Raw genomic sequence first — 24796 nt, 5'->3', positions numbered from 1 at the left:
CTCAATACAAACAATTGTTAAGGGAATGCAGACTGTTGTAGCTTGGACTGGGGTCCTTATAACAATAATTTGACAACACATGGTAGCTGCAGCTATTTGGGACAGCTCTGTTGTCACCGGAAGGGCACGCAGATGGTATCTACTGCGCATGGGCGTTTTCGCAACAACGGCTCCGTGCAGATTACACGACATGTTGTCGGCGAGTTTTGGCGCTACTCCAAAACGGAAAACACAATTTAGCGTTTTCAGTAGGGCCACAACGTATCCGCCAAAAACGGCATTTCTATGTAAAAGGGACAGCAAACGTATTCAAAAACGTATAAAAACTAGCACAAAAACACTGTGTGTAACAAGAACCTTAGAAGAGGGTGGTGGAAGAGGTGGTTCAGAGCGAGCAGGGTGTTAGTGAGCACCACACTGAGCGAGCCGAATGTTGACATTCCTTGTAAGAACACATTGATAACAGATGCACAGAGCGAGGGAGAGGGGTGACATCCTTAATGAAAACAGTAATGAAACGTTTTGAAATGTGTGAAAGGTTAAAGCTGTTGTCATGGCAGCGGCACATGACAACCAGAAGGGGGTGGGCCGTCGTTGCTAGGACGAAGATCCTATAAAGCTGACTGAATAGCAAGGATGATACAATTTGATAACATCTGATAACATCTGATAATGAGGTTCTGTTTATTGAATAAACAACGCTCTTCCAAGAAAGGTATTACGCTGTGTCAAAGTGTCGAATTCTTACGAAGGTGGAGGATTATTATGGTTTGCGGATCGCACTAACGGGGAGAGATAAGGATTGTATCAGCCAGTGTATGAGACGTCAGGACCATTAAAAGTACACAACGCAGAGGAATGGATGGAGAGAGGATAACACAAGAAGACGTGATACTGGCCAGATTGATCAGAATCTAACACTACTCCCTCTCTCTTCACCTCCCCTATCTCTCCATCTCTTCTCTTCACATCCCCCTACTCCCTCTCTTCTATTCACCTCCACATACTCCCTATCTCTCCATCTCTTCTCTTCACCCCTCCCTACTCCCTCTCTCTTCACCTTCCCTATCTCTCTCCATCTCTTCTCTTCACCTCCCCCTACTCCCTCTCTCTTCACCTTCCCTATCTCTCCATCTCTTCTCTTCACCTCCCCCTACTCCCTCTCTTCTCTTCACCTCCCCATACTCCCTATCTCTCCATCTCTTCTCTTCACCTCCCCCTACTCCCTCTCTCTTCACCTTCCCTATCTCTCTCCATCTCTTCTCTTCTCTTCACCTCCCCCTACTCCCTCTCTCTTCACCTTCCCTATCTCTCCATATCTTCTCTTCACCTCCCCCTACTCCCTCTCTTCTCTTCACCTCCCCATACTCCCTATCTCTCCATCTCTTCTCTTCACCTCCCCCTACTCCCTACCTCTCCATCTCTTCTCTTCACCTCTCCCTACTCCCTCTCTTCACCTCCCCTATCTCTCCCTCTCTTCTCTTCACCTCCCCCTACTCCCTATCTCTCCCTCTCTTAAATCACCTCCCCTATCTCTCCTTCTCTTTTCTTCACCTCCCCTATCTATCCCTCTCTTCTCTTTACCTCCCCTACTCCCTCTCTTTCCCTCACCCCATCATCTCTATTTCCTCCTCCCTCTATATCTTTATATGTTTTTTCTCTTTGTTTTCATTTTTACTTTGCTCCATCCCTCTCTCCACTCTCCCATTCCACCATGTCTCTCTCCATCAGTACTGAATATGAACATAAATATGACGTCATGGGATTCAGAGAATTCAGATTTAGACTAAAAGCTGCTGTGTGTGTGCGTGTTATTGTGTGTGTCTGCCATTGTGTGTGTGTGTGTGTGTGTCTGAAGATCTTATCTGACCTCACATTGGTCACGATCGTCTGGCCTGCTGGAGTGTGTGTGTGTGTGTGTAGTATTAGGGGGATGGGTGTTTTCATGCTACAGAGCTGGTGGATTAGTAGCCTTGGTATTGCACTGCAAATCTCCCTCTCTGTCTGTCTGTCTGTCTGTCTGTCTGTCTGTCTGTCTGTCTGTCTGTCTGTCTGTCTGTCTGTCTGTCTGTCTGTCTGTCTGTCTGTCTGTCTGTCTCTCTCTCTCTTTCTCTTTCTCTCTCTCTCTCTCTCTCTCTCTCTTTCTCTCTCTCTCTCTTGTCCCCCCTCTTATCTTGTGTGGAACGTGTGGAGGGTACAAAGTAGACTGTGTGTGTTGTGTGAGTGTGTGTGTGTGTGTGTGTGTGTGTGTGTGTGTTTATAGCTATTGGATTATGCTGAGGCTGCAGCGTCTACTGGAAGCCGCACCCCCCCCCCCCCCCCCCACACACACACACACACACAAAATGCACAACCCCCCCCCCACACACACACACACACCACTCTCTCTTTCTCTCACGTGAGCAGACAGTTATGTGCTTGGAGCTATAAAATCTGTGTGACATACAGTATCCATACTCACATGTAGGCTATGCACGCACACATACAGTCAATACGCTAACTACATGCTAACGGCACGCATGCCGGGCAAGCACGCACATGCAAGTAGCATTTATTCAATTATGGATGAACAATTTTCACACACACAGGCTTCTTCTTACCTCAGGTATTCAATGTGCTGAGGTACACAAACATGCACACACCTGCAAAACAGACACACACACAGAGAGGCCTCTTACCTCCAAAAAGGGCAGGTATTCAACGTGCCGAGGTACACACACACTCATGTACACGTGCGCATGCACACACACACCTGCACAACACACACCCCTGCGCAGCATACACACACAAACAGAACAAATCGTGGCAATGTCTAGATTTATGCATAATAAATAAATATTCCACTTCCTCAGGCGTTAGATTATAGGCTGCTGTTTATCATATTTATTCATATATCACACTGGAAAGCTTGTTGGGTAACAGTTTACCTGCAGCATGCATCCGTAATGGGTTAGGCCTAACAAAATAAATTGTTTTGTTCCTGTTGGTTATCAGTTAAGGCCATGGGTAGGTAGTGGTACTAGGGAATTTATTTTATTTTATTTTTTATTTTATTTTTTCCCACGGCGACTATTGATTTAAAATTTACGACAACATGGATGCATGTACCCTGCCAGCATGTTTAATATCCATAATACTAAAGGTTAAAATACAAAGATACTGTACTACAAAAGTACAATGTACAAAGGTAGTAGTATTAAAAATGCCACCCCTAAATACTACTCACTAAATATCCTGACGTCAGAGAGCTGTGCAAATATTGTGAAATACTTGCTTTTTATATATTCTCATTATTGACATGGACTGCACTTTTTTTTACTAAGATTTAAACTAAACTTTATTGTAAAAAAAATTTATAAAAGAAAATAAAAAAATGTACTCAGAAAATTCATTTGGGTCGCACCTAAATCGGCAGGGTCGGTCGGCAACCGGAACCAAACCATTTATTTTGCATGGCCCTATGATGTATTGTGTGTATGAGCTATTAGCATGGAGCATGAAAGGCTTTGAAAGTTCTCCAGCCCACGTCAGAAGTGGAATATCCCAGCTGCTACACCAGTCAATGAAACTCACTCATAGTTAGCATTTTCACGTTACGATATGTTTTGGAGCAAAATAATACAAATGAAAAACCTGCATTCAACATAGGAGCCAACGATGCATTTTGTATCCTGAGGAATGATTCACGTGTCACATGTTTCGGTGGGTATTGCTGATTGGCGGGAGAACAGTGTTTACAAACAGAAAACCCGTCTGTAGGTAGGGCTATACCGAATGTCATTTTTCTACATTCGAAACTTCTATTGAAGTTTTCGAATGAAGCTTAGAATGTCTGTCGTCATATTTAATCATACAAAATTCAAAAAAGTATCCTCAAACGAAATCCTCAATTTGAATAAAGTAATTAATCTGATTAAATTAGTATTTCTTTTTTATTAAATACATTTTCTTTAATGAATATAACTTGTCAGTTTCGTCAACATAAATAATCCAATAAGGGCACGGTTGGTACGAAAGTGATGGTGACGTCTTCATGGAGCGCCAAGCGGATGCAGTGTCATGGTCATGGTTCTACCACGTCAGTGCTCCTGCCTCTCTCTGTTCACTCTACCACTCTACTGCTCTCATTATCGTTAACTAGTCACGACACTACAGGTGGTGTGTCACGAGACAGCTGATCTATGGTCTGGAGGCAGAGTGCATCTGGGTATATAAACCCGCCCCAGACGTAGAGAAGCTGTCGGATCGTAAACTCTCGTACCACGTTAGTCACGTTACTATGTTCTTGTCTCTACTCTGTTGTCTAAGTTGTTCACCTGGATCTCTTGTTCATCGACCTTGACCTAACCTCTATTCTCGTCCCCTCTCCTAGCCTGTACGGTGAAGACCTGGAGACGCTGGCCTGCTGGTTAAGACCTGGAGACACTGACCTGCTGGTGAAGACCTGGAGACACTGACCTGCAGGTGAAGACCTGGAGACACTCTGACCTGCAGGTGAAGACCTGGAGACACTGACCTGCAGGTGAAGACCTGGAGACACTGACCTGCAGGTGAAGACCTGGAGACACTGACCTGCTGGTGAAGACCTGGAGACACTGACCTGCAGGTGAAGACCTGGAGACACTGACCTGCTGGTGAAGACCTGGAGACACTGACCTGCAGGTGAAGACCTGGAGACACTGACCTGCAGGTGAAGACCTGGAGACACTGGCCTGCTGGTTAAGACCTGGAGACACTGGCCTTGCTCACAACCTTGTTCAAATCTCTATTCGCATCCTCTCTCCTAGCCTGCACGGTGAAGCCTGGAGACACTGACCTGCCGGCTAAGACCTGGAGACACTGGCCTGGTTCACAAAGTACTGCTCTGACCTATGCCTGGCTGACGACAACTGCTCCTGCTTTTCACCCCGTCTGTGTGACATTCATGCCCCCCTGTATATCCTGGACACAATTTCCCCCATGTACCGACCCATGCCTGTGTACATTCCACCACCCTATTAAATATACCCATATTGGGTTTTGCTCAGTTCTGCCTACCGTGTCTCCTTGCCTGCACATTGGGTTCCAAACACAACCATGATATGCAGATAGGCTACAAAATGATATATATATATATATATATATTTCTAGACTTCACTCAGGTGTATTATTGATACTCTCATTGATACTATGTTTGTTTCTGACTCAAAGTGTGTGTGTGTAAGAGAGCGAGAGAGAGAGAGAGAGAGAGAGAGAGAGAGAGAGAGAGAGAGAGGGGGGGGGGTGAGAGTGATGAGGAAGGGGCAAGAGAGAAAGAGCTGGGAGAGTGTGTGTGAGAGAGAGAGGGGGGGGACAGGGTGTGAGTCCTCAGCCCTTGTGTGGGTGAATGTAACAAGTTCCTAACATTTTCTTTCCCCTATTATTTCACGCACACTTTATTCATTGTTTTAAATTATTATTTTCTTTTAAGTTATTTTGTGCATCACTGAATTTTATGCAAATTTGCAATGCATGAGGGTCATCCTTTTGTGTTAAATGGCTGCATAAAGCAAGCATTTGTTGACTCATGTTCATAAGAGTATTAAAACTTGAAAAAGATCCGTTTAAGTTAGATTTAGAACAGATACAAATATTCGATTAATTTGCGATTAATCGCGAGTTAACTATGGACAACCATGCGATTAATCAGATTAAATATTTTAATCGATTGACAGCCTTGGTTTAAACAGAATGAATAGACAAAAAAAATGTATCCTGTTTTATATATAATTTAATTAAAATTTTCAATAAGAATTTCGAATGTTGATTTCGAATTTGAATGTCAACGTTATGAATGAAGCTTTGAACTATTCGGTACAGCCCTATCTGTCGGTCATACATTATTTCAATTTGATTTGAACTAATCTCCGGTTTCTCTCTCTCTCTCTCTCCCTCCCTCCATCCATCCATCCAGTTGAAAAAGAGAAACCGAAGATCAACCTGGAGGAGCTGCAGATGAAGAAGGTGAAGAAGAAAAAGAAAAAGAAACACAAAGAAGGAGAGAAGCACAAACGAGTGAAGATGTACCACCGCTCCAGCCAGACCGTCTGTGCCGGCCTCCTCCTCCCCCCCCCCTCCTCTCCCACCTCCTCCTCTCATCCCAAACATCACTCGCCCTCCTCCTCCTCCTCCTCCTCCTCTCCGTTCAAGTCCCCTCTCCCAGTCAACGCTCTTCTTCTCAACAAAACCCCCCACCTGTCTCCTAAATCCCTCTTTGACCCCACCGTCCCAAACGCCTTCCAGTCCCCGTTGTCGCCCGACGATAACCCCCTTGTTCCGCCGGCCAAAGCCCACCCTTGGTCGCCCCATCCCAGGACGTCGGGCCTGGAGTTTGCCCCCTACATCCACATCGAGACCCAACCCAACGGAGGCGCTCTGGTGGCCCACGCCTACACCTCCCAGCTCTCCTCCCTCTCTGCGGGCCAGAGGCAACGTTTTGCCCAGGAGTTTGTCACTCTGGCGTTCAGCGAAGACTCGTCCCTGGTATGGATGCTATGCTCCCCATCCTTTGTGATCGATCGACCCGTCTCAAACCCTGCCCCCTCTCTTCTTATCCCTCCAATCACAACTGTTGCTTCCCTCGGACAAACAAATGTTTGTGTCAAACCCCGCCCCCATCCTCCAAACAAAGTTTGTCTGAGGGAAGCAACAGTTGTGATTGGATGATTAAGAAAAAAGGGCAGGTTTGAGATGGGTCAATTGTTCTAGTTGGTACTAGGGATGGACATTTGAAGGCATATCAGTATTTTAATATTCTACACAAAATTAAATACTCAATGTATCCTCACCTTCACTAATAATAATCATAATTGCTAAATGTTTCCATTCAGTAGACATTTATTTTGTATGCATAAATAAGGAAACCAAATCCAATTTGTTCAATTTATTGAACATATAAGAATAAAAAAAACTATCAACATCAGTCGGCTGAATCAGTGCAGTTGACACAAACAAAACCATCATCTAGTGTCCAATACATACGTCATTTCGTCAGTTTGCTATGAGCACAGTGTTTGGTATTTCTTTTTTAAGGCTAATGTTAGCGAGTGCAAACCTAGAGTCATCAACCAGCTAAGCTATCTAGCTAATACAGCTAACATTAGTGAACTTAACTTTAGCAATCTAATTTGTTATTATTGCTCTCTAAATATCGGCATCGGCCATTGAAAAACCCACATCAACCACTATTTAGGAGGCTAATCAGTTTGACCTTACAGTTGTGAAACAAGGCTACTTTATATGGACAATATGCTATGAAGGATAATTTGGCTCAACACACATACTGCTCTAGTTAATTGTCTACTAGTCTGACACACAGGATGTTGATGACGTGTATAATGCCTCCCATTGGCTGACGGTTCCAGTCCGCATCCTCCCCTTCCGCTAGCTTTTGTTCTTTTTCTTTCTTTCACACACACACACACACACGCTCGAACGCACGCACGCAAGCACGCACGCACGCACACACACACACACACACACACACACACACACACACACACACACACACACACACACACACACACAGACACAGACACAGATACAGATACAGATACAGACACAGACACACACACACACATTAGTGGCAGTTCACACAGACATTGCACGTTGAGTTATGTTAAACAAATAAACGACAATCCTCCTTCGTGCTTCACATGGATGACACTGTTTTCTTGTCTATTGACTGTTTTCCAGGCAGCTCACTATGTGATGGGCATCGTACACGGTGCTGCCGGCTACCTGCCTGACTTCCTGGAGTATTTCTCCACTAAGTTCCCCACAGCTCCTGTTAAAATGGAAATACTGGGCAAGAAAGACATAGAGACCACCTCTATGACCAACTTCTACACTCAGGTAAGGCCAGTGATGCAGTCGTAATATGGGAACTGCCCACACGCCAGCGCACGCGCATACATGTTCCCTCGGTTGCGCACAAAACAGATGATTATTATGCATAACAATGTTTTAAATGTAATTGTAGTTACAATTTCTTTAATTGAATTAACTTAAACTAGAAAAGTAAATACAAACTAAATTAACAATGTAACTTAGAGTTAGTTTACTGTACAGAAGGACAGTTTCCTTCAGACTGAAGCACAACTTAATGTCTCATCCTTCCAGTCGGGTTGCTTGACCACAGATCAAGGCAACCCCCCACCAATTGCTACAGGGCTTGTATTTTCTCGTTGTTATGCTATGGTATCCTATTATTATGCAAAGTCTAGGTGATAAGTGACCTACTAACACGGTGTGTAACCGCGTGTGTGCACGACTGCATGCCTGGGTAAGACACACACAGAGACCACCAGTATGGTCAACTATATGGATGGTTGGGTGGATGGATGGATGGATGCACAGATGTGTGGATGGATGTACTGTACTCGTAGCAAGGTTGAAACCCCGTCATATTAACCCCTTACTGTAAACTCCTAACTTAAATACCCCCGCTTTGCTACCTAAATTTGATCTCTTTTCAGGTGTCAGATTGGTTAAGACCGTGGTATTTAACTGTCAGGGTCACTACATGGTGCTGGTGAACGGAGGGTTGAAGGCTGGTCAGGGGACAGGTGCTGACGTGAAGGGCCTGCCAGGCTGCCAGTAGGCTGTGGCCACAGATTATATACAGATGGATGGAGAATGGATGATTCTGAGGTCAAGAGGTGCATAGCTGTTGAGAGAGGGGACAGACTTATTAATTTATTTACCCCCAATCAAATCTTCCTAGCCAATTCAGTGGTGCCCTTCTCACAATACCCACTTCAGTTAACTTTTATGATCTGTGTGTGTCTCAGAAGTTGGACTGGGCAATTCAATATTATTATTTAAATGGGATCATATTGTGTTGAAATGTAGAGCAGTCGTCTGGTAATCCGGAGGTTCCCGATTTGATTCCCGCTCCTCCCGGGCAGCCTGTCGAAGTGTCCTTGAGCAAGACACTTTTACCCATCATTGCTCCCGATGAGCAGGTTGGCACTTTGCATGGTTGCTTCCACCGACTGTGTGTGAATGTGTGAGTGAATGGGTAAAATGTGAGGAACAAATTGTAAAATGCTGTGGATAAAAGCGCTATATAAATGCACCTTTTACCATTTATGATATCATGATATTGCGGTACTTTTATGTTGTCTTAATAAGAAAATAGTATGTAAAGTTTCTCACAAAACAAGATAACAAAAACGTCCCAGATTTTTTTAAACTCACATTTCACCTCCAAATGCTGTAATTATTATTTTCAAAACTCGATTTCTCCATTCAACCCCCCCCCCCCGTGCTTCTTCCCCTCATTATATGTGTCTTTGGTAATTATTTCCTCCATGTTGCCCAGTAGCAGTAAACAGAGGGCCTCAGACAGAGTGTGTGGAGGATGTAGTCAAATATCAGCCTGTTCCCAGGAATCTGACGAAGAACACAGGGTCAATTCAGCCTCAGAAATGCCACAGCCTTCCTATGACATTCAGTCCTATGATCCACCACACGTTATATCCAGTCATATGACGGTAGTATCTGTTCAGTTCTTTTGATGCCTGAAGTCCTGTGATGTAATAAAAGTCACCTGATATGATGCTATGATGTAAAGCAGTCATGTGATGTAGGGTGAGTAAATGTAAAACACAGTCATGTGATGTAGGGTGAGTAAATGTAAAACAGTCATGTGATGTAGGGTGAGTAAATGTAAAACAGTCATGTGATGTAGGGTGAGTAAATGTAAAACACAGTCATGTGATGTAGGGTGAGCAAATGTAAAACAGTCATGTGATGTAGGGTGAGTAAATGTAAAACAGTCATGTGATGTAGGGTGAGTAAATGTAAAACACAGTCATGTGATGTAGGGTGAGTAAATGTAAAACAAAGTTATGTGATGTAGGGTGAGTAAATGTAAAACAAAGTCATGTGATGTAGGGTGAGCAAATGTAAAACAAAGTCATGTGATGTAGGGTGAGTAAATGTAAAACACAGTCATGTGATGTAGGGTGAGCAAATGTAAAACAGTCATGTGATGTAGGGTGAGTAAATGTAAAACAGTCATGTGATGTAGGGTGAGTAAATGTAAAACAAAGTTATGTGATGTAGGGTGAGTAAATGTAAAACAAAGTCATGTGATGTAGGGTGAGTAAATGTAAAACAGTCATGTGATGTAGGGTGAGTAAATGTAAAACAGTCATGTGATGATGCAGGGTTCCCACAGGGTCAGGGGACCTGCATTGCTATTCCTAGCACTATTTGGGCAACTTTACACAATTCCTGTGAGTCTATGGAAGACATCTGTAAGGTTTGTTTAAAAAAAAATCATTGTTTTATATTTCTAATGGAGTACTCAAAAGCATAATTTCTAGCCTCAAGATTTCAGCCTGTTATTGGCCTGGCTCCGCCCATAAGCACTTTCAGTGGCAGTCATCCACACAGTCTGCGAGTGGCAGACAGAGAGAGAGAGAGAGAGAGAGAGAGAGAGAGAGAGCGAACTGTGTGGACGCTCTGCGTGCGGGTCTCCTTCTCTGTCTCTCTCTCTCGGTTCGGGAGCATGGGCTGTGGCGCAGCGCGGTGGTGGACTTCCTCGAGCGGGAGAGAGAGGGGGAGAGAGAACTGTGTGGGCGCTCTGCGTGCGGGTCCCCTTCTCTCTCTCTCTCTCTCCCTCTCCCGTTCGGGGGGGTCTGCCGCTGTGCCGCGCTGCAGCTTGTGCTCCAGAATCGGGGGATGGGGGGGGGGGGGACCTGCGCGCGGAGTGTTTGCACGGTGGTCTCTCTCTCTCTCTCTCTCTCTCTCTCTCTCTCTCTCTCTCTCCTCTCTCTCTCTCTCTCTCTCTCTCTCTCTCGATTCGGGAGCAGCTGTAGTGCGCGGCACAGTGTGTATGTGTGCTCTGTCGCGAGGGTCTATCTGATTCTCTCTCTCTCTCTCGCTCGCTCTGTCAAACCCCGTTTGGTGCGCTACAACCACAGAGCCAATCGGATCACTATCTGCTCCATCCTCGCCACGTGACGTCACGATGCGAGTCAAATCAGAATGACCTAATTAAATCGAGCAGGAAATGGTCTGAGCTGAATGAGAGCAATCCGCCAATATGGTATTTAGACACAAAAACACATTGATACTAACTCCTATTACTATAATACAATGCTAGAGACTCAAAAAAGACATTTATAATGCATGTCACCTTTAACACATCTTACATTTAATAACTAGAATTTTAGACCTTAAAAAGTTCTTTGATCGGTCTCAAAAATGTATTGGATTAGGAAGTCACTTGTCTGTATCTTGTTTAAATGTGTTTGGGGGAAATATTCGTGCTGCAAAGTAAGCAGTACGGTAATAGCAGTTAGTATCAGCCCCCCCCCCTCCCCAACAATTCATATGGAATTACTTCTTTCATGGTAAATGTCCTGCCAATATGGCACTTTATATTGAAAGTGGTCTTAAAAGGTCTTAAAGGTCCACAATTGTTAACTTTTTGGGCAATTTTACACAATTCCTGAGTCTATGGAACAAGTACTTTGGTGCACCACTTTCCGCCCATACTCGCAATGCGCTTTGACTGACAGTCACCCACCTGCACTATAGCCTAGCTAAGAGATACGCTAGCACGGAGGAACACCGCAAATGCAGAAACGCTACAGTAAAATAGTAACATTAATACACTATTGACACATGTGCAGACAGTTGACAGTTGCTGAGTAATGATTTGACAACTTCTGTCCATAATAACCCTGACACAGGGAACAAAATTAACTTTTTGACTTACCAGCCATTTGGCTGGTAGATTTAAAAAACTACCAGCTAGGCAGATTTTTTACCAGCCAAAAATTATAAATAGCTTTTTAGTATATCGCCATGTGTTATTATTACTATATAATACTCTCATACTATTTTCAATTAATATCATAAACAACATAAGGAATATTAGCATAATTTTGAGTGGACTGAAGGAATGAGTCGGCGTTAATAGTTTTAAATGCAAATAATTTATTGAAACATAGAAGTGGGGTCGGGACACACACACACACACACACTGTTTCAACTCACCACCCCTGCATCATATTGTAGTCTAGTCTGTCTTCAAACTTCCACTCCTCTCGAAACTTTTTTATATTTGAATATCAACATTATCTGTCCATCCTCAGTAATCCTCAGTTTACTATAATATACTCCTGTCCTGAGTCCTGACTAGTGACTTCATCGTCTTTCCAAACGCCCGCACACACACAGAGAAAGGGAGAGTGCCCCCCCCCCCCCCCCCATTTCCCTTTCCCCAGTCCACACTTTCTGCTGTTCTCTATGGCTCTGCCTCTGATCAGGATTAGCTTGTTAGCTTATGCTAACGTAACGTTAATTTCGGGCGATGTGGGCATAAAGGAATGGCGACGATGCAAAGCATGTTAGATGCATTTGACCCGTTGTGAGAAAAAAAAAACACCACAGACTTATTTCGGGTCGCAAAATAGGCGCACTGCTGTGTAGCCCTGCTCTGCTTAATGCAGACAGCACGGACTGGGCGGATATGACTCGTCAAGTTGCCACGGCCCGTGGGGATTTTCAAAATAAGAGTATCGCTATGAACCGAACGTTGCTAGCTGCCGGAGCCATAGATATTATGACTGGAGCTGCGCTTGGGGCGGAAATGAAACCCGCTACAGGATTTTCAAAATAAGAGTATCGATATGAACTATTTTGTTACACGCCAGGTAGGGGTGGACGGTATGGTCTAAAATTTATATCACAGTATAATTTGAAGCATAGACGGTAACGGTATATATCACGGTATCAGGGTTTGACTGACAGTCACCCACCTGCACTATAGCCTAGCTAAGAGATACGCTAGCACGGAGGAACACCGCAAATGCAGAAACGCTACAAATTTTTTTTTTGCCGGTCTCCGTGTCCTGCAAGATTTTAATCTGCCGGACAAATGGGAGAAATTCCGGTCAGAGTTTATTGAGCTTAAAAACAATTGATAGGCAGGCTATATAAAGAATGACATCCTCAAGGCATGTAGATTTATAATATTTGAACTTAAAACTAGGCTACTTTTGCGTATACAGTCATTATATTCCAAATAAAATAAGTCCCTTGAGACTCCGTGCTGCTCCCAACGAAGCGATAAACGAATCCCAATAGTATGCAACTGCAGAGCCGCAGAGCCAGCGGCGCTTTCAGGTCCGGTCACAGGCCCGCTCAACAGCGCCACCCACCCAACGGCTGAATTGCCAATGGCTGAATTGGAGTATTGCACTGTGCGGGCACAGCTGTCAGCTCTGCGGCTCTGCAGTTGCATGCTTCTCGCAAAGCCAGCATTCCGGCTCCCGCTGCTTAACCCAAATTAATTTCGACATCGCTTCACCGATAGTCGTTATCAGAACACTACACACATATCATAATGTTCACAGCAAACTGTAGTTGATCACCAGGTATGTTTTATTAACGTAGGTTGAATAATTCATATAAGAAAAACGATAGGGAAATCTCTCTTACCTTTCTCCACTGGTTAAAAATGCCAGGAACTGAAATAGAAACTTGCTGTACGCCGCACGTGATATGTGTTTATTATGAAATGACAATTGCGTGTTGACACGCCCACTGCGCGAAGCCTCTGTGCTCCTAAATAACTTTTTCCAGTTCGCACATATCTATTATCTATGACTAATTCTATCTATTTTTAGGGGCAAATGCGAGTGAAATAGTCGCGCTGTGGTTACATGACGTCATTGCTATTTTAGAGCTGCTCTACCGGTTACAAGGTATAGTCAAAATCCATACCGTAGAGCAAATTCATACAGTTTATACCATATACCATTTATACCGTCCACCCCTAACGCCAGGTGGCGGGCAGACCTCTCATTGTTACTCGCCAAACCTTAAATCTGCCCGCCATTGGCGGTTGGCGGGTACTTATTTTGTTCCCTGCCCTGACAGTGAAGGATGTGGGTCAATGGCTCAGCTTCAACTCACATATGAAATGCATAGGAGGGTCAAACACACACACACACGGGGGGCGGTCGGGTGGCGTAGCGGAGATTGCGCTCGTCACCAATGCAAGAGGTTGCGGTCTCGACTTCCGGAGTTAGCATTGCCCTGCGGCTTGGGTCGGTCGTCATACTAACTCGTTTGGCTGAGTTAGGGGGAGGGAAGTCGTGGGTGGTAATCTGGCGTTGTAGACAGCGACGCCTACAGTTCAGGTCTGGGCGCCTGCTCAGCGAAAGGCAGGAAATGGTGATGGCAGCGTGACCTCCCACGCGTTACGCTTCACCAATGAGAGTCCTCGCTGCCAGGTGAAAAAAGAGCCACTGGCTGTCTCCACATGTGTCGGAGGAAGCATGTGGTGGACTTCAGGGTTCCCTTGTACCGACCAGTAGGAGGAACATGCGCACAACAACCAGGTAGGGGAGGGGGGGAATTGGCATAACGACTAAATTGGGATGGGGAGACAAAATAGAAAATCAGGCAGAGAAAAAGAGGATAAAAAAAAACACACACACACACTGAGCACTGAGGAATACCGCTAACGTTAATACACTATTGACACAAACGGATGAATGAACAAGGTCCTACTGCTAATTACGACTTATGTACTTACTGATTCGATACTTTCTTTCGGTCCTGAAGACTTGGTACAGGCTAACTCCCTTCTTTAGCAACAGCTCAGAAATCACAGCAGCATTATAAAGTCCTTGATTCTCAATGTCGTCTTTGCAAAAATCCAAAAACGAACGTGGCCCATTGCTTGTGGAGCACGATATCATTATGAAACAAGTGCAAGGATGTATTTGCTGCTTGCCGGTTTTTCTCATAATTTCAACGTTATGCTAACTTCCTCGAATCACAGTTGATTGTGGGCGGTGGCTACAACAACAGTAGTGGCTGAGGTATGCAGATCAGATCCTCTACACATCACAGATCCAGTCAATTCAGAATGGCTTGTTTCAGTGGGGGGAGTTCTTGTCTCATCTGAACTGCAGAAACTGCAATTGGTACAGATTTCACATTTTGTCAGTGTTGGTACAACCCCACATTGCTTGAAAACAATGCAAAACACTGGAAAATGCCATTTTTACAATAGGGGCATGGAAAAGGCCATTTTTACAACCTTTAAATGTACCTTGTTGAAACCTGCAGGAACCCTGGTAATGATATACCTTCATATTCTGTATGACTTGTGATGTCATACAGACATCGAAACACCACAGCTCTCTTGGTATCCGGGCTGCTTGTCTGCCAGTGTTGACCTCTTTCTTTTATCTTTATCTTATTTTATCTTACTCTTTTTATTATTGTCTATTTAAAACTGTTAGGATAGGGGTTGGCGGAGCCCAATTGCAGAACACAGGAGGAGAGAGAATGGAGCGGTCTAGGTTGGTTTTAATTGTTACCCCCAAGCAGACAGGTTTACAGGTCAGAAATGTGCGACAGGTACAAGAATGCAATAGATGAGGGATGGTGCGTTCCTTGTGCCGCACGGGCCGTCCAGGTGGGTGAAGTACCGGAGCGGTGGATTAGGACAAGGTAATTCAACAAGGATTGAGTAGCTAGGCTAGGGTTCGTTGTCGTACCTAGGAAGTTAGGTTAACACTGCAACGAGGGTAGAGCAGGATCCGTGGGCTGAAGTATCATCTCGCTGACGAGGGAATCCCTCACAGCCGCGTCAATTAGAGGCCCACTGGCGGCGTGGGAATCCGGGGATCGGATGCTGCCCATATAAGGGTGTGAGAGGATGAGGGGTGAGGAAGGCTTCCGCCGTGATGGTGATGGTGAGGAAGGCTCTCGCCGTGATTATGACAAAAACTGAATCAAACCATAAACTAGGTGGCCTGTTGGGATGTTAGATCCTAATGTGAAAAAAAACTGTGATTTTATATGTCTGCACTTTATGTGCTCATTTTATGCCTGTCTTTTTTCTGTTATGAAGCACTTTGAGCTGCAGTTTCTGTATGAAAGGTGCTATACAAATAAAGTTTATTATTATCTGAGCTCCGAGAGGGTCATAAAAGAGAAGACGTCTATTCTCAGTCCTCGCTCCACAATGGTGGAATGAACTTCCCACCACAGTCAGGACAACCGAATCCCGACCAATCTTTCGCTGTCGACTAAAAACACACTTCTTCAATCAATATATAAAAAAAAAAAAAACACTAACCTTCTTACTGTCCTATACTACCATGCACTCCTCCTACTATACACTAATATGTCTTATGTCTATGCACTCAATAATGCAGCGCCCAAGTTTCAGCACTGTTTGATCATTGTTACTCAGCTGAAAGAGTTGTACCCTTCCTGCTAACTTGTCGTACAGAACTTGTAAGTCCCTTTGGATAAAAGCATCAGCTAAATGACAATGTAAATGTATGTAAAGGACTATTTTGGTTCTTAAAGTGGCATTTCTCTAGCAAAGTTTTACCATCGAAGTGAACAAGCACTTCCACATCATTACATCATCACATCATCACATCAAACTCAACCAATACGGTGGCAAAGTGAATAAGGCTAAATGGATTCCCTGAATACACCCCCCTCCCTCGGCTCAAATAATTCTTGGGGACAGAAAGTAGCTAGAGGCTGTTGGGTTGTAAGCTCCTTGAAAGCCCAAAGTAAACCCCACTCACTGATGGTTGTGTTTGTGCAAAGAGCAAACAATAAGCACTGGCTTTCCTCAGTGAGCGTAACTGCCGACAAGGAGCTACTGTGCCGCGCTGTCGGGCTCCCTCCCCTCCCTCACCCCTGAAACACACTGGAAGCAGAATGGACACTGAATGGCAGCAGGACCCACTTCACTTCACTTCACTCACATTAATAGCCGCTGCCGTCCACACCGGGATGCGTCTGGCAAGGAGGGGTAGGGAGGAAAATGGAGATTCAAGATTCAAAAGATTTATTTGTCACATACCTGTGTACACTACATACACAAGACATGTAGTGAAATGAAGGTGGCCATGTCCCCCTCGATGGTGCAAAAATACAAATAATAAGATAGAGTAATCAAATAAAAGAGATAATAAAATAAAAGAGATAATGAAATATACATGCTAAAAAGTAATACGAATAAAATACAATACAATGCTTAAGAATTAAGGTAAAGTACTATATACAATAATTATACTAATGTACAGTTGTGTTTCTTAAAGTGAATTTTTTTGTAGTGTGTGTGAGAGAGTGCAAGTGAGGATGTGTGTGTGTGTGTGTGTGTGTGTGTGTGTGTGTGTGTGTGTGTGTGTGTGTGTGTGTGTGTGTTGTGTGTGTGTGTGTGTGTGTGTGTGTGTGTGTGTGTGTGTGTGTGCGTGTGTGTGTGTGTGTGTGTGTGAGATATAGAGAGAGAGGGGGGTGAGAGAGATGAGGAAGGGGCAAGAGAGAAAGAGAGCTGGGAGAGTGTGTGTGAGAGAGAGGGGGGGGGGGTGTGATTAATCAGCCCTTGTGTGGGTGAATGTAACAAGTTCCTAACGTTTTCTTTCCCCTATTATTTCATGCACACTTTATTCATTGTTTTAAATTATTATTTTCTTTTAAGTTATTTTGTGCATCACTTTGTTTTGAATTTGATGCAAATTTGCAATGCATGAGGGTCATCCTTTTGTGTTAAATGGCTGCATAAAGCAAGCATTTGTTGACTCGCATGTTGATAAGAGTATTAAAACTTGGAACTTGAAAAATATCCGTTTAAGGTAGAAAAAAATTAAAATGCGATTAATTTGCGATTAATCGCGAGTTAATAATAATAATAATAATTCATTTAATTTATATAGCGCTTCTCAATAACCCGAAGTCGCTGACAATAGTCGGGAGCAAGAGTACAAACAAAGAAACAAAAGCAAAGAAACAAAAACAAAGAAACAACAAAGAAACAAAACAAAAGGAACATGAGACCATGGGGGGGAACAGGGAAGACAGCATGATAGCACAAAAAAGACTGGAGACAGACATCAATCAGGTTGGAGGGGGGGGGGGGGGGTTATGGGTGGGGGGGGGGGGGGGTTGAAGGCAAGGGAGAACAGGTGGGTTTTGAGGCGAGCTTTGAAGGTGGAGAGTGTAGGGGAGTCTCTGATGGACTGGGGGAGGGAGTTCCAGAGTCGGGGTGCAGTACGAGAGAAGGCCCGATCTCCAACGTTTTTAAGCTTGGATGTCGGGACAGTGAGGGAAGCAGTGGAGGAGGACCGGAGGGAACGAGTGGGGCGGTAAGGAAGAAGGAGATCAGTCAGGTAGGGGGGGGGCCAGGCTGTGGAGGGCTTTGAATGGTGGGAGCCAGCGCTGTAAATGGTGGGAGTCGCTCACCTCATTTATTACATGCATATTATACTGCAAATAGCACATACCACCAAAATCACACATTGGCCCATGCCTACTAGACGCAAAGGATATCAGTTGTCAAGCTGCTTTTGTATGTTGTAGTCTTGTCACGATACCAACATTTTGATTTTGATACAGATAGGAAAGGCAATGGAATATATTATTAGATGACAGAACATGGAAAATTCTTTATACAATTATTTAATTCATTATAATTGAAACGCTATTGAATAATAGTTAATTAATAGTTAATACAATTATTCTGTTACAGCTACAACTGAGCTATAATTTATACGTATAGCTACTGTCCATCAATGTCTTCCTTTTGAATGAAATAGGTTCAGGAGAGAGATATGTAGAGACTAGAGAGGAAGAGAGAGCGAGACACACACACACAGATAGACACAGATATTCTCAGCCCCCCTTTCCTCTGAGAGTTCCCAGTGATGGCTTACTATGTGCGTTTGTGTGTATGTGCGTGTGCAAACGGGAACGGGACACACATTTGTGCAATAGCACACACCACCAAAGTCACTGGCTGGCCCACAGTGTGCGTGTATGTGCGTGTGCTAACTTCGCTAACGTTATCGTCTGTCAATATAACGTTATCCGCCTCAGTAACATTAGCTGCCTCGCCGGATTCCTCTTTCTCCTCGTCTCTCTTTTGCTCAAAATAAAAATTAATGGGCTTCATGGCTGGCTGAATTTTTTGCGTTGTCTGATTCTGAATGTATAACTTGCCTATGGTACTGTGACTTTCTGTTCCAGTGCGTACTGTTATTGTTTCCTTTCACTCGCATGAAACCAGCCGCGTCACCACAGGAAACTGTGATTGGACGTTTATGCGCCTTGTGGAATGTGGGACTTGTAGTTTCTGAACTATTAACAGCGGAGCGTTTGTAATCTTCACTCGCACACTGCGAGTCAATTATATTTCCGGTTCGCACACACATATTATTAGTAATAATAATAATAATAATAATAATAATAATAATAATAATAATAATAATAATAATAATAATAATAATAATAATAATAATAATAATAAATAATATATCCTTCTTAGCAGACTTCTTAGCTTAACATCCCAGGGAACTAATGGGATAAGTGGCGATGTTGTTTGCTCCTGACAAGAGTCTCAAAGTCTGGGGTGATGGTAGACAAAGCAACTCTGAGGTCATGCTCAATGTCCAATCTGTTCCTCTGCTTTGTCTTCAGCTGGACCAGAGCTGAGAAGCCACTTTCACAAAGATAGGTAGTGCAAAAAAAATTTATTAATTTTTTTTTTAATGTATTATTTAATCGTTGCAGCCCTACTCTGTACTGACCATGAGACTCCTGTAGCGCTTGCCTGACCGCAGCAGTGCAAAGAGGCAGTTGTTTGGGTGACTACTCTCTTAGCCTTGGCCCTGCAACGCCTGGTGTAAATGTCCTGGAAGCTTGTTTTGTTTGGAAAGGCTTCCTTTTGCGCGATAATGTCTTCAGCAGAACTCCTGTGGATCTGGCCCAGAAACACAGAAACAATATCAACAGAAAATAAATGATACTGATGAACTTGTGGTGTTCGTGGCGATTGTTGCGATCTCTATCGAGCTCAACATGTTTCTGCAGTAATCACACACACACACACACGCACACAGTTGTACCTGCTGAGTCTCTCTGAGCTTCAGTATGAAGGGCGTAATAATAATAATGCTGGCTCTGCATTTCACATTTTATTTCTGCTAATGACCGTCACGCCTAGTGGAGTGTGTCATGAGACTGGAGCTGTATGTGTGTATGGGGGAGACAGTGTGTGTGTGTGAGCAAGAGTGTGTGTCACTGTCCGCATTTGTGTTTGCATGTGCTTTTATATATGTGTGTGTGCATGTATATGTGTAATTGATGTGCTTGTGTGTAGACTGTGTACTGTACGTGCTTGCGTGCGTCACTGCATATGTATGTGCGCTGTAGTGTTTATACCTGCAGACTTGTGTGTGCGTGTGTGTGTGTGTGTGTGCGCGTGTGTGTGCGCGTGTGTGTGCGTGTGCGTGTGTGTGTGTGCGTGCGTGCGTGTGTGTGTGTGTGTGCGCGTGTGTGTGTGTGTGTGCGCGTGTGTGTGCGTGTGTGTGTGTGTGCGTGCGTGCGTGCGTGCGTGTGTGTGTGTGTGTATGTCAGGGCGCTCCTTAGCGCGAAGGCTCTGGATGGATGTAATAATTGCTCTGGGACTCATTCCTCTAAGTGTCACACTCACAGTGCTGAACTAAAAAGGAGCGCTCAGTAGAGAGCAAATCTCCACCAGGCAGCAGCCACATATTTCTTCTCTAGTAGCCTACATGTTAGCCATGGCTTAAGTGTAGGGGGCGGGGCAAACATAGACCTGCTCCACTCTGCTCTCCTGCTTCACTCTGCTATGTTGGGATACAATCAGGAATATTCTAATACATTGCTTATATAGACATTGTTTGTGTTTATTTTACCAACGTTTATTGAATCAACGTTACCAGTATCTTGATTCACTGAGTTTGCTAACATTAATGTTACCTAGCTAACATTATTTCATGAGTGTTAATATTAATAATAACAAGTTGTCCATGAACATCAATGGAGGATACATTGCGAATATTTATTTAAACTGTAAAATCGATCTAACTTAACATTAGCTAGTTAGATCTACCTTTTTTCTTGTTCTCCGGTAACGTGATCTGCTCTGTTTGTCACACAAAATGCTGTAGTTCCTAGTGGCGGCTGGGTGGCGCAGCGGACAAGGCGCTCGTCACCAATGCAAGAGACACTGGTATCGAATCCAGCTGTCAGCGTTGCTTCCGGCTTGGCCGGCCGTCATACTGGCTCGATTGGCAGAGTCAGCGGGAGGGAAGCCGGTGGGTGGGTCTGGGTCATTGTGGACAGCGACTCCTACAGTTGGGTCGGGGCGCCTGCACAGCGAGGGAAGGATCTAGGAGAGGTAGTGTGACCTTCCACACGTTACACTCCCCCAGTGAGAGTCCGCGCTGCCAGGTGAAAAGAAGTGGTGGGCTGGGTACACATGTGTTGGAGGAAGCATGTGATAGTCTCCGCCCTCCCAGACCAACGGTAGGGGGTAGAGTGCGCAACGACCAGGAAGGGGATTGGGAATTGGCATAACGACTAACATTGGGAGGGGGGGGGAAAACGGAAAAAAAGAAATAAAAAATACTGTAGTTCCTGACTTGCGTGTTACAAGAGAAAAGGTCTGTGTTGCAACCGTGCCCCTGATACAGTTGCTCACCCTCCCAAGTGGAGAGAGAGAGGACGACGGTCTGTTTGAGTTCAGTGGAGCGGACAAATTGCGACTTCATGACATTTCATAAACTTCTGAAGCAATGGCGGCAATAATTTTGCAGCAGCAGGCCACCACTGCAAACGGTATATAACGGAGACACAGGTGTGTGTGTGTGTGTGTGTGTGTGTGTGTGTGTGTGTGTGTGTGTGACATGAAGTAGTAACAGCTGCTGCCTCCCATCTCCACGTGCTGAGGACCGAGGGTCACACAGAGAGAGGCATTGTGTGCCTGACACACACACGCACGCACACACGCACACACACACGCACGCACACACACACACACACACACGCACGCACGCACGCACACACACACACACACACACACACACACACACACACACACACACACACACACACACACACAGTTTCAAGGACCTTGTAGAAGGATGTAGCAGATTTAGTATTGGAATGGGGCCTCTGTCTGTCTCTATGGGGCCTCTGTGTGTTGTAAGTTCCTTGAGGCTATTGTGTATTATCTGTATTGTTCCAATTCTACTTGGATACTGTGCATCTGTGTAAACGGCTAAACGTATGATATATATGAGACATATTTCTACTTGATCGCTAAAATGTATGACGTCATAAAATGTCTTAAGATTGTTATCGCTGTCATAAATGTTTCATTTATTTATTATACATTTTGTCCCTTTTTTCTCTATTCTTTATTTACTTATATATTTGTTAAACTTTGATTTGATTAGATTTTTTGCATCAGCAATGGGGTATACAAAATATGGAAGGACATTTTATTTATGCTGTACCTGTATATTCTGTACACCTATTGCTCCTAACAATTCACATTAAGGCTGGGCTGAAACTGAATAGATGCCGACATTATGAATCTCTTTGTGAGGGCTGGAGGAATTCTGCATGCAGCCCAACGAGGGGGCATGCCGTTTTTCTGCTTCACGCACCTGAGAGGAGTTTGCAATCAGCTCGGGAGAGTACTAGTATTGCAGACTCCCCTCCACTCCTTGTCGGATCGTTCTTGTTACTACCATCTACTGCCGCGTCTCCGGCGTGAGACGTCGTGCCACCCCTGTACATCACCACCTGTCGCCGTTTCCTGGAGTAGGACACCGTCTTCGCTCTCTATTACTCCACGGGAGGATCCCAGTGTTCCCACTCCAGATGTCGTGCCGGCTACTTCCCTACTCCCTCTACATGGACCTCTTTCTGGGGTGAGGCTCGCCATCGCTCTCTTATTACTCCACGGGAGGATGCCAGTGTTCTCACCCCGTTCCCCTCGGACCCCCTGTTTGCTGCGTTGCCCGTCGGCAGCGTTCTGGTCGGGAGGAAGAAGATTCCTGTTTACCTTTGCCAGTGAGGAAGAAGATTCCTGGGCAGTGCTGCAGAGCCGCAGAGCCCTACTCGGCTAAAGGACGAAGAAGATTCCTGTTACTTTTTTCCTGCCTGTTCGCCCGTTAAAGGCACAGTGCCGCCTTTTTGTGTTTTTGGACTTTAGTGTTTTCCCCCCTTAAAGGCGCAGTGCCACTTTTTCTGTATAATAAAACGGGCCCTTGTTTTGGCTAACTCTGATTACCTGTCTGTGTCGTGCAATTGGGGTCGCATTACAAACCATAACACTCTTGTCAACACAACGTGTTGGTATGTAGGGCTGGGAATCACCAGAGGCCCCGTGATACTAGAGTCACCATAATATTGCAATATATTGCGATTTATTACTTTCTTTCAACTGCAAATAAAAAGAAACGTCAACATTTGCAATACAAATATATATACATCATCTGTTTTATCTAATAAGATACGCTTTTTTATTGCAGCAAAATTAGATTGTCAAGCAAAAAAATATATATATATTTTATATTGATACTTGGCATCAGTGTATCGACGCACACAAAATATTGATATATATCGCTGTATCAATTCCCCCCCCACCCCTATTTGTATGTTGCTTTCCTCCGGTGGATATGCTGTTTCATTTTGTACCCCTTTAATTCAATTGAATGTACAACAACCAATAACATGTTGACAGATGGAGCATGTGGTATTTGTGTGCTGGTGTTTAAAAGAGAGAAATATTAAGAAAAATGCATGTATCGTTATGGAGCTAAATGTGATAACATGCCATGTGTGATATGGATTTCAAGTCAAATCAGCCTAGACAGTTCACATACCCTTTTTTAACATAATGTATGTTATTCCTACCGCATGCCGCAGGGCACTTCAACAGTGTCTTTATGAAATCACTGTTTCCCATACATGGGTTACATGTGGTGGCTCACCACAATATCGAACTGACCCACCACAATTAGATTTCCCAAACTGATAACTAGGGACGGGAATTGATAAGATTTTATCGATACCGATTCCATTATCGATTCTGCTCATCGGTCCGATCCCTTATCGATTCCTGATACATTGTTAGATTTATCATTTAAATAAATAAATTGGAAATGCAACAGAGCAACATGCAACTTGACATTTCTGATTGTCATTTATTGTTGAGCCCCCATGTCAGAAAAATACAAAACAAATTTTATACACACTTAAATAAAATAATGTATTTGAGATTCTCTTAAACTAATTTAATCTATTGAACTGTAGTTCCATTCAACATCATGATCTAGGAAAGCAATTCACCTACCGAATTCCGAGGCTTCTACCGTGTGGCGTAAGGGTGCAAACCTTTCACCTGTGGTGATTAGACATAATTCACCTACGGAACTGTTGTTGGGAATATTGGTTCCGCACGGACGCTATAGAGTGTTGTCTTCCTGTCGGCAGATAGACAGTTTTAGCAAGTAACGTCATGGAGTGTTGTTGTGTTTTCTCATGCTGAATAATAAACGCTCAGAGTTCTCTTTCAACACACCGCCTCAGTCTGGGCGGCTAGGTGGTGCAGTGGGCAAGGCTCTCACCACCAATGCAGGAGACACTGGGTTCGAGCCCAGCTCTCCGCATTGCTATCAGCTTGGCTGGTCGTTCATACTAATACAATTGGCAGTATTAGGGGGTGGGAAGCTGATGGGTGGGGATCGGACGTTGTGGACAGCGACTCCTACAGGTCGGTTGGTGCGCCTGCGCAGCAGAATCAGGAAGCGACGGAGGCGGCGTGCCCTCCAAACGCAGACCCCCGATGCTGAGAGATCGCGCTGTGCAGGTGAAAAGATGCGACTGCTGCTTCCTCGAGTACCGGAGGGGACACATGATGTAAGGCTTGGTCCACATTGCAGCCGGCTTGTGGGAGGCA

At 44.4% G+C, this 24796-nt stretch overlaps 1 protein-coding gene across 1 annotated transcript in view; it reads left to right on the top strand.

The window, feature by feature from the left end:
* LOC311242033 (uncharacterized protein) overlaps positions 1-24796 on the top strand; it is a gene marked incomplete at its 3' end in the record, with an annotated part of 104172 nt that overhangs the window by 38261 nt on the left and 41115 nt on the right. Inside the window, exons 4-5 of the mRNA XM_084330988.1 lie at positions 5933-6501; positions 7714-7872. Of these exons, the coding sequence (XP_084187114.1) occupies positions 5933-6501; positions 7714-7872 (728 nt within the window). The remainder of the gene's footprint in view (positions 1-5932; positions 6502-7713; positions 7873-24796) is intronic.

The sequence above is a fragment of the Notolepis coatsorum genome, assembly GCF_963971535.1.
Source record: "Notolepis coatsorum genome assembly, chromosome: 15".
NCBI lineage: Eukaryota > Metazoa > Chordata > Actinopteri > Aulopiformes > Paralepididae > Notolepis > Notolepis coatsorum.
The sequence above is the reverse complement of the archived record's forward strand: the minus strand, read 5'-3'. Positions and strand labels throughout refer to the sequence as shown.